Source organism: Ciona intestinalis, chromosome 3 (genome assembly GCF_000224145.3).
Source record: "Ciona intestinalis chromosome 3, KH, whole genome shotgun sequence".
Classification (NCBI taxonomy): domain Eukaryota; kingdom Metazoa; phylum Chordata; class Ascidiacea; order Phlebobranchia; family Cionidae; genus Ciona; species Ciona intestinalis.
Window position 1 is genome coordinate 3,609,530 of NC_020168.2, and position 11,250 is coordinate 3,620,779.

The following is an 11,250-nucleotide window of genomic DNA, read 5'->3' on the forward strand; positions in this document are numbered from 1 at the left end:
AGTCGCTGGCAGTGACTGAAAACGGAAACAATTATCTCTTTTCAGAACCAAGTATGAACGATTGAAATAGCTATGACGGTACGTAGACTATCCACCCGGCGGTGTCCAGCCTATACCACGTGTCAAGCTCTCAAAATATTGCCCACACTAAAATCTGTTACCAGCATTTATTGCACCATGTACATTTAATAAAAATCTCTTAATTATGTTAATTGTCTGAAGGTTTGACCGCTAATTTTTTTAATTAATAAATTTACAAAATGTTGGTTGTAAATCAAAAGTGTTAATATGCTAATGATACACGTAAATCATGCTTTAACTTGTTTAATTCAGCTATCCTGCAAGTATAATTCACCTGATATCGAACGGACATCTTTTATTCATCCTATTTCTACAGCGCCACCCCACGATCGTTATTAATCAGAATGACTGGCTGTAGGGAGAATCCCATGAACAGAAAACATGCTATCGCGTTTTTGTGATATGGACATGGGCTATCACATAATTTGCATTACTAACAAGAATTCGAACATCATAGCTGTATATCTATCTCGAAAAGTTAGTAAGAGTAATTTTTGAGAATTATTTTATCCAATTATTTGTAGCAATAGTAATAACGTCTCTCGATTATATGTGCGACCGACATATCATATTTTCATAAAACATCCGATACGTCACACGCTCACACGATTTTGCTTTTCCGCAGCATTCGTAAAATACATTGTATATTCAAACTAAACCAATATATTGTTTTGTGAAACAGGTAACATAGACAGTCACTAGTACGTAGCAATATGGGGGTTTTAAACACCTGGAGAGATACTTGTTATTTATTGTTGGTCGTTTCAACGTTTTGTATTTGTGTTCTGGTGCACTGTTTAAAGTTATCACACAAGACGAAAAAATACTTTTTCTCAATATGTGGTTTTACACAAGTGGTGATTTTCTGTGGGGTTGACACTTTGCATTTTGTTGTTATGGTTTGTGTTGGAACTGCTATGGCAAAATCAAGGTACATGAAACATGTATTAATAACTGATATTTATTCAGATACAGAAACTGCTGACATTAATACAAGATAACAAGTTATAATCTATTAATAACATTTTTACCTTTCAAAGTTACATAGGTGGTAACTTGTAAGCGGACATAAGGTGTATGTAACAGAACACATGTTATAAAGACTGTTAATAAATGTCTTCCCACACGAGAGTAAATAAGTTACTTTAAATAAATCAATAAAAAAGTCTGTTTTATATGATCCAACTATTTGTTTTTATAGGGGTAAAGTTTGCAACACCTGCTAATTTTTTAGCTTAGATTGTGTGTTTTTCGGCAAGGGATTTATGGGTAATTATTCTAACCTGGTGGTCACTAATGGGTTGTCTAGTACTCTAGTAAACTATTACAGGGTTCTATTAAACAGCAAAACAGGTCATATTTAATTATACTAATTACTTTGTTTTTTTTTGACAGGACTAATCCCAGACTACTGTTTGTATACTGCTTGGCCCATCGGGTATTTTTCTCATCATCTGGTTTTTTTGGCCTTAAGAGAGATGAAAATAACTTAGCAAATGCGTTAATGCTTGTAACAACAGTAAAGGTATGTAGTTTGTAAGTTTGAATCTTTGGTAATTAAACCACTATGTAAGTCGAAACCAAAATAAATTTTAAAATGTCAAAACTTTTAATGTCACAAAGATATGCAGATGATTACTTGTATAGTTGTATGAATAAATGAATGTAACTTACTTTATTCTCGCGTGGCCGGAAAACGACAGTCGTTATCACACGGGTTTAACACCTTCATGCCAGCTTACGAGTTACCATGTATGTTACTTTGTGGGTGATTATTTTGTTGTTTTTTTATTTTATTTTTTATGTATGGCTGATAATTTGGACAACCCATTAGTGACCACTGGGTTGGAGCAATTGCTGTTAGGTGTCTTGCCCAAAGATACATACGCCTACAATGGTACCAGCGTGAGCCTTGAACCCATTACCTCTGGGTTACAGGTTGGCGTGCTAACCACTACGCCACCGCGCCGGACAAGGTAGGTCTGCACCAGGTGTATGAAATAGGAACACCCCTATAGTAACGACTGTAGTTGCCCCATCACACGAGAATAAATATCATGCTATGTGTTTTACTGGCTGTCGTTTTGCTGTTGATTTCCCTTTATTCGTTTTTCAAATAATATAATCTTAGCTATTGTCTTGAAGAAAAAAACTATATATATATAACATATGTTATGTCACAAAAATAATAAAATATGTTATGTGATAAGGTATAACTTTTTTAGATGATCACTGTTGGATATGAAGCCGTAGCAACCAGAGAATCAATAAAAAACCGAAGTAAGGTTGAAACCATAAAGGCTAAGACAAATGGACATATCAGAGAGAATGGGGAAAAACATGCCAGAAAACGAGAAATGCTTATGATGGAGGAACCCATTTCAACCCTGGATATCTTGTGTTACATGACCAGTTTTATTGGATTATTTACAGGTGATAAATTATTGTATTTTGCATTGAGATTTTAAGTACTGCACTTATGCGATTGTGGTTAATAATATGTAAAAAATTGGGCTTGAGAAAGCGTTTTTAAGGTTTTAGGTCCAGAAATTCAGAAAAGCCTAAAGCTGTAGTAGCTGCTACAAAGCTTTTAAAAAAAATCAGTTTGTTTGGGTTTTCTAGCCACGCCCACACTTGTCTTTTTTTCAGTAAATAAAGTTCACAGCAGGTTTAAACTGTTCTCATTGCAGTTAGTGCAGCTTTTATGTATAAACTTTCAGTGATTTTCAGGTAAATTTTAAGGTTTGACATAAATTTCACAAACTATATTTTAGCAAAGTTTTTGGTTGTATTTTATCGACTGTTGCATTATGTATTCTAAGAATGCTAGTGGAGTCGACCAGCATAAAGACAGTCTTCCTATTTGTTTCATTGTGTGTAGTGTACAGTTTCCTTCCTGTTAAGTCTCATTGTTTATGATATTAAATTTCACCCATGTTTGTGTTAATTTTATGCGAGCAATTTGTACAATAAAATATAACATTCCTTTAAAATCACATGCATTTTAAAAGATATCATATCCCATTGTACAAAATGCTCAAAAATTGATGTTTCAGGTCCTTTATTCAGATACAGAACCTACCATGACATGCTTGATACCCCAAACACAAGGTCATACAAAACACAACTGCTTGCGAAATTTAAAATCTTTATTGCAGTATTTGTAACGTTTTTGATTGGGAATTATGTTCTTGACCCAAATTATTTAAAAGAAGATGCATTTTATGAAGCCAGTTTGGGTCACAGGTGGTGTATTTTGTATTAATATTATATTAATATTTTTTTTTCTTTAACAAGATTAATTTGGTGTTCCTTTATGGGTTGTCTATGCTGTCAGCCATACATAAAAGAAACATCTAGTACCACTTTCAAGCTTCAGAGGTACACAGTAACTTGTGGTGTGTGTAACAGAACAACCGCGTTTCAATGACAGTTGTTGCCCCTCCATGCGAGGTTAAATAAGTTTAATTCATTCATCCAAGATGAATATTGAAGAGTTCAGAAATTCCATATTTTAGGTTATTGTGGATTGTTCCGATCATAGTTGTGTTTCAAATCAAGTATTCAGTCATATGGGTGGTAATGGAAATGTTTTATATATTGGTTGGACTTGGAGCTTACCCTGAAACCAGTGAACCTTTACCAGGCCATGGACCAACCAAGTTGGAAATTGGTCAACTGTAAGTCATTAATGTAATATAGTAGAATGGGGAAAGATGGGACACCTTTAGCACATAATATTTGGAAATCCTGATCATGTTTTAAACAAATAACAACAGCCTATGGGAGTTGAGAGGATACGGTTTTATAATTGTTTGATTTTTCTTTGTTTACTAAAAAAAAATGCAACAAAAAAGTAGAATAAAAATTTCCCATCTTCCCCACCCTACTATATACTGGTTTTCATGTATGGTTTTTTATCATTTGTTGTTATTATCCCGAAGCCTTAATGTTGCACTATGTGTGATGTAGCATCTTTAATTATTTTGTATGTCATTTTGTGGCAATCTAGAAAGATGTGGTAGTTAATGGCAACGCAGCATACTATGCAAACGAAAACGTTATAACAACAATGATTCAGATTTGTATGCAAAGCTTTCTGACGCAAATATATACCAGCTTATCATGTCTGTTTGATCTAACTTTGCTAGGTGTAGCGATCACGCTTATTTTCTTCCAAGTAAACGTAAATATGTTTTAACTGTAAGTGTGTTTTAACAACTGTTATTTTGTCACTTTATCCGGTCTTTTTATTTAAACTATTTCTAAATATTCGCTAGCCTAATTAAAGAGACAAATAAAAAGGTTATTTTAATTGAAGAGACAAATAAAAAGGTTATAAAAACTTATAATTGTTTAAACAGAAATATGAGTGAAGATACAAAGTTTGACTTTAATACAATCACCAATATGCACCCAGTGAATGTGATAATGGAGAAAACATTCCGTGGAACGTTTTACTCATGGAACTGTTGCGTGCAGTGGTGGCTTGCTCACTTTGTGTATTCAAGTACATTGTTTCCACGCCAATATAGAATGTTAAGGTATAAAGTTTATGTTACTAAGCTGTTATATACATATATATTATATCATGCTAATATGTTTGTTTTGTATTGTGCAAATCAAGTAGACATGTAGAATAAATAAAAAACTACCATATATGTTAATATTGCTTTGAGCTGTACTCTGTATATTTCTGTAGTGTTTAATTTAAATGAGATTATTTAATACTTGAATTACTAAACTGGTATATCTCATATAAATATTTACTGACCAAATCTTATAAATGTATTTTTACGCATCGAAAGTACCAATATAACACAAAGATTGTGTTTGTAGTAAACAGCTTGTAATGTTTGATAGTTATAACACGCGTAGTCCTTCATATTTACTTTTGCTTCATATATTGTTTCAGTATCTTATTTCTTAATTTCCTGTGTGAACCAGCTGTTATCTAATATTAACTGTGTTAGATTTTTTAATTAATTTCAGGGGTTTTAGCACCATGTTTATAAACGCATTGTGGCACGGCGTTAAACCAGGGTACTACGTAAGTTTTCCAGCTGTGCCCGTGATTGCAGTTTGTGAGGAAATATGCAATAGAAATATAAGAGATCGCCTTCAAAGTGGTTGGCTTAAACATCTTTATGAATTGTAAGTATTTCAACAACAACTGTGTATCTATACAAGTAATTCCTAGACCAGGGGTTCTTAAATTTATTGAAGCATGTCCTTTGAAGATTCCAGCAAAAATGCCCTTTTTGTTAAATTTTAATAAATTATACATTAAAATTACCAGAAGAATGCAACCAAAGAGATAAAAATACCTTACTTACAATGCAATTGTGCAAGAAACTAGAAAAGCAGGAATAGTGATTTATTTTTACTGCTGCAGAATGCTGCCTTAAAACTATACCCAAACACAGTAATTTACAAACATGACGTAATATTTTCAATTATAAATAATCCCAAAAAAATTTTTAAAGCTAAAAATAAGCAAAACCTACGGAAAGCATATTTAGTTACTTTCATACATAACAGTTCATATTATTAATTTTCACGAACCCTCCCATTCCAAGTTTTTCATGTCCCTCATGTAGGGAGGGTGTCCCTTAGTTTAAGAACCACTGTCCTAGACTATTCTTAGTTATATTACCAATTATATTATCGTTGAACTAAAATTTATTTTCATGGATTTAATTTAATCTATTACTTGCATAAATTGGTTAAATGTTATTCAATTCTGGCAAGACACAGCAAATATTTCTCAGAAATTTAATTATTTTATGAAAGGCTGGGAATCTTCTGCAAGCCTTGCCACCTTGGGTTCAGGCTAGAATTGGCCCATTACCTTAACATTTGTTCTAACTCTTCCAATATCTTATCAGGTTTCATTGGATTACCTTCAAACTGTTCTGTTTCTCGTTTTTGTTTTCTTCCTTTATGTTACTGCAATGGGATTCTATACTGAGGCTGTACAAGTCCTTATATTTTTGTGGATACATTTTCCCTGTCGTTATGGCCATGCTAAGTTTTATTATTGCAAAAATTATCCCACATAGTGGAAAGACTTTAAAAGTTGCATAAAAGTGCAATAGTTTCAAGTATTTCTGTGCAGTATTGATTTGATTCTATCTTCAAAATCTATAGTTCCATACACAGCTGTTTTAACCAGAGTTTTTTAATCAAAGTCTTTACCTTTTACACATAATTCTTACATTTACGTTTTTGCATGTATATCTCGCTTTACTATAATCAATGAGACAAAACCACCTTAATTTATCTAGTCTAAATAGGCAAGAACCCACTGCGTTTTATAGAAATATTTTATTTTGTTGTGCCTTTAGTTTACATGATTAAGAGCTGTGCTTTTTCCTGTGATTTCCAAAACCACCTACTAGAGCAGTATCTGCTGAAATGTTATACCTTTTTTAGTTTTGTCACCTAAACACCCCGTCTGCTTTTTACTTTACTCAGAATGTTGTGCCTTTATTTTTAAATGCTTATTTTTCATATTCGCTCCTTTATTAATTTTATTCCCATAAGGCTAAATAGTCAAATTTCTGGTTGGTAGTCTAGCTTATAGTTAGGGTTTTAATATAAAATAAATGAAACTTGATTATGTAATAAGTCTTAGTTTGTTTTTGCACATTTTATTTCTCACACTGCTGAGAAATTGGTTTATGAACACATGTTGTAGAAAATAGATTTTGTGCATTTAGGAAAATAAACGACCAATTATAATCAAGTGCATAAATGATGGAACTAAAAAATAGTAGAAAATAAAAGATTTTAAGCAAACATGGGTGATCATCAAGCAGACACCGGTAATATGCATAAATTTCTTGGTAAGATAAAGAATCTAAAAAGCCTGCTACATGCTGAAACAAAAACGATTAATAATAGTTGAAATAATACTCATGAGATATTTATTCATTATACTCTATGAAATATACTCTTTAACGATAATATTTTTAAGTACAGTAGCGAAAGTTCAATCCTACTCTTAAGTAAGATAAAGAATCTAAAAATCCTGCTACATGCTGGAACAAACGATTAATAATAGTTGAAATAATACTCATGACATATTTATTCATTATACTTTATATAATATACTCTTTAACGATAATATTTTTAAGTACAGTAGTGAAAGTTCAATCCTACTCTTAGGTAAGATAAAGAATGTAAAAAGCCTGTTTCATGCTGGAACAAAAACGATTAATAATAGTTGGAAAATTATTCATGAGATATTTATTCAATATACTTTATGAAATATACTTTTAAACTACAATATTCTAAAGTACAGTAATAAATTATGATACTTAACAATATTCTTAAGAACAAAAGTTCTGCATTAAATGGTAATAATATGCTTATCAGACAGCAGTTCAACTGCTTTGTTGCATAGTTCTTCAGCAGAGCCGCTTGCATCAAGCTCAACTAGTGCAGGGTTATCCATTCGCTTGTATACCTCAGCTATCCTGCGTAACATTGTTGTGTTTAAGAAAGATAAAGTAGATTGTTTCGCTAGTGAGAAGATAGTAAGTTGTAGCAGTAATATAAAAAAAACAGGCTATGGAATAAAAAAAAAACACACCCTGTGTCTTTAACAAGGCATACTATTTTAACAAGGCGTAAGTATAATACTAATAATTTTTTAAATGGACTAAAAAAAGGATAGCCAGTTATTTATCTTTACACAACATGGCAACTTTTTTGAGTTATAACACTGAATTCTTTTTCAAAAAAATGACATGTCTTTCTACTCAGGTCTTTATATTTTTAACCTTTGACGGAAGAGTCGAGATTTTTCCATCCGAATTTCTTCATCAGTCTTCTCAGTGTTCCGACCTTCTAAACGACATCGTCGTAATTCATCGGATATTGTTAAGAGTATTACTATCTGTGGAATGATATGGTTATAATTGGAGAAACTTACACACAATTATGTAAGTGCACCTTATTTATTGTTACCTATAGCATAGGTGTTTTGTTTTATACATCTCATTCTTGTGCCAACTTACCAGTTACCACATAGTAAGTTTGTGGATTATAATTTTTTATTTCTTAGTGCACGGCTCATAATTTAGACAACAAATTTGGGGTGTAGCACAGTACTTAAACTGCAACTCACATCTGGTTTTAACAAGTCGGGAGGCCACGAATACACCCAGTGTCTTGCTGGTGGCAAGTGAGTTTCATCTCCCACCTTCACATCAGTAGCAATCGCGTATGCAGCTGTACTGTGCCAGAACCTGGGAAACACATGGAAAGTCATTATGTAACACATATGGTAAAAAGGCAGCTGTTTTAATTTACATGCAAATTTAAAAAAGAATCTTTATACCTACCTATCACACACAACAGGCCCACTTTGTGCATCATGTAGCACTTGTGCAGCAAAAGCATAATTTCCAATGGCATAGTATGCCCTTCTGAGCAATTGAAAATGACTGTCAAACCTGAAATAAATAAAAAGAAAGTCAGTACTACTATAGCCCACAATAAGTGCAGGGGTAATTAATGGGTGCCTTCGGCCTAAACCCCAATGTGTCCCACTGCAGGACTTCACCCACGTAGCATAGAACATTTTAGGTGACCTACGTTTTTCGTAAATGCAGGACACAGTCTTGTGGCGATTTGCGTGCACAACCATTCAAACGTTTAGCCAAATTTTCAGTTAAAGTTGATTTACCTGGAAAAAATCAAGTTGATTATTGGAATAACTCTTCTGCTACCAGGCATACATGGGACCTGCTCTTTTGGTAAATAATAAACAGCCAGAAGACAATTTTGCCAGAGGAACAGTTTTATACATGTTAATATTTTTATAAAGCATATAAAAATGTACATATGGAGATATACATAATAGGTATATGCAAGCAGTCCTGACACAGTTCAGTTAAATATCGCATACTAGCAGGATTGAAGTTTATATTACTAAATAAAAACTCAAGTTACCAGTTGCATCCAATCCTTCAATAACAATAATAGGATGATCTCTTTTCAAAGGCTTTATGTTCAACATTTTTCCGTCATAAATTTCTTTAAGCTCTTGCACCTCATTCATGCTTTTAAACTAAAAACAAAGTCTAAAAGTTAAATTTACTATTAGTTAAAAATATTGTTATCCAAAACTTACAGTGTCTAGAACAGATTGGACACGAGCCTGATCATGGTATACAGAGTTAGTTTCACGCTTGTTGTATGCAGGATGACACTTGGGTTGTTTCACTGCAACCACCTGAAAAATGACCTGTTTTATTAGTGGCCAAAACGTACCATTTTGGGGCCCCAATTTAATGTATTTTTTTATGAAAAAAAACTGGTGTGTCTTAGTTTTATTGGCCATGTGAAGGGTCTAAATCTGATAAACCAATTAGCTATAAAGGTACCTCAAATGTACCTCAATTTCTTGCTGTAGGGAATCGTTATCGGAGTACTCTTTGTACCACATTGTGTTTCCTTTGTTGAAAATCCTTGAAATATTAAACTTGACCCTATTGGTATCTAAGTGAGCAATAAGATTTTCTTTGATCTTCTTATTATCATCATCTTTATTTAACAGCAATGCAAAACCTTCTGTGTACGACGTCTGGTTACCAGATTGATCCACAGTAAAAGACATTGTTGTAATTATGCTGAAATTGCAACCTGGCAACGATTTTAACGCACTTTGTAAATGAGAATTTTCCTGGACATTCTCAGCAAAGTAAAGATTGGACGAGAAACCGTTCACCATCAATGCATAACATCCGGATTCGAATAAGTTGTTGTCGTTCTCCTCGTGTCTTTCTTCCCACAAACCGTTTTCTTTTGCACATAGTGATTTAGGGCATAAGTACAATGGTTCCAAGTCGTATTCAAGCGCCAAAACTTTCATGGTATTTGTAAGATCTACTACAGAAACAACTTAATCTCAGAAAACGAAAATGTTCCAGCTAAATGGGTGTGTACGAAATCAAGTAAAGAATATCGTTTTGCCAATGGGGAAGTACCTTATCGTACGTCATTTTTCAAATTAAAATGACGTAAAAGTTCACTATTTATTCAAAAATTTGTTTAAATTAACAATAATTTTTATGATTGTAAAAATACATGCAAGAGTTTATGATTTCATGCGTCCTTTTTCCTTTTTAATTTATTTTATTTTTATTTGTTTATTTTTGAGCACGTAAGTGGTCATATAGGTCCTTTTTCGTCGAACGCAGTTGTTCGTGTTATTATTTATTAGCGTTTTTTTTTCGCACTTATTTTAATTCTTAATTCTAGCATTGATTCTTTAATCTTTTGATTTAAATCAATTCATAATATATGTTTAGAATTTGTAGATTAAATTTTCAAATTTAAAACCGCATAATTAGCGATTAATTAACGATTACTTTACTAGATCAAAAGCTTGAACTTTAATTAAATTGATTGCACTCTATAAAGTATTTTAAACTAAGCATAGTTTTATAAACCATACTGCACACGTTCGCCTAATTAGCAAGTAGTTAATGTCAATAATCATTTTTTTGTTTGTTTAAAAGCGGTAATTCTAAAATATATACCCTTAACTTTAATTATTTAATTGTATTCGGTACAATAATTCAAACTATGCTTAGTATTTTAAACCATAGTATATAAAACGTCCAATTAATAAGTAATTATTGATCATGTAACGCTTGCAAGTCAAGTAAACTGCCATACATCAGGAACCCGTTAGTAACAGTAATTGATTACTTTTGGTTTTGTTTACGTTGAAGTGAAAATAGAAATATAAAGTGTATATGGTGATAGTTTTCTATATCCCTTAATGAAAATTAATCTAATTTAATTGTTACACCGGGCGAAGATCGCACTTGGAATATAAGGCTTCCCGGTGGGCGTTTTAAGTTTTAGTCACACGATCAGTTGAAACAGCGGCTATACTGTCTGGGAATTTAAGACATTGGGAGGGTGCGTGTTAGTAAGATAAGAAATCTACACAACGATTGATGCTTAATTGAATTAAGCGTTTGTTGTTTAAGTGGAGCCGCATTAAAAGCACTACTTTTATACCTTGTTATCATTTATCGTAAATGACATCATATAATGACATCATAAACATCATATAATGAATGAATAAGTGTAACTTACTTTATCCTCGCGTGGCCGGAAAACGACAGTCGTTATCACATGGGTTTA

General features: G+C 32.6%; 2 protein-coding genes across 2 annotated transcripts; one reads left to right on the plus strand and one right to left on the minus strand.

Annotated features, from left to right (window-relative positions):
- Positions 1-470: 470 nt before the first annotated feature.
- On the plus strand, positions 471-6,703 carry LOC100184496 (lysophospholipid acyltransferase 7-like). The gene is made up of 9 exons (XM_002124664.5): positions 471-558; positions 764-1,012; positions 1,477-1,606; positions 2,307-2,514; positions 3,138-3,327; positions 3,600-3,761; positions 4,446-4,625; positions 5,074-5,235; positions 5,970-6,703. The coding sequence occupies exons 2-9, from the start codon at positions 795-797 to the stop codon at positions 6,166-6,168; spliced, it is 1,449 nt and encodes a 482-aa protein (XP_002124700.1). The 5' UTR covers positions 471-558; positions 764-794; the 3' UTR covers positions 6,169-6,703.
- Positions 6,704-6,728: 25 nt separating this feature from the next.
- Positions 6,729-10,124, minus strand: LOC100186893 (UMP-CMP kinase 2, mitochondrial-like). Its single transcript, XM_002124537.5, has 8 exons — positions 9,488-10,124; positions 9,224-9,325; positions 9,043-9,160; positions 8,686-8,776; positions 8,433-8,543; positions 8,216-8,336; positions 7,869-7,984; positions 6,729-7,562 (listed from the first exon to the last, which is right to left on the minus strand). Exons 1-8 carry the CDS (start codon positions 9,962-9,964, stop codon positions 7,436-7,438), a joined length of 1,263 nt encoding a protein of 420 aa, XP_002124573.1. The 5' UTR covers positions 9,965-10,124; the 3' UTR covers positions 6,729-7,435.
- Positions 10,125-11,250: the final 1,126 nt, after the last annotated feature.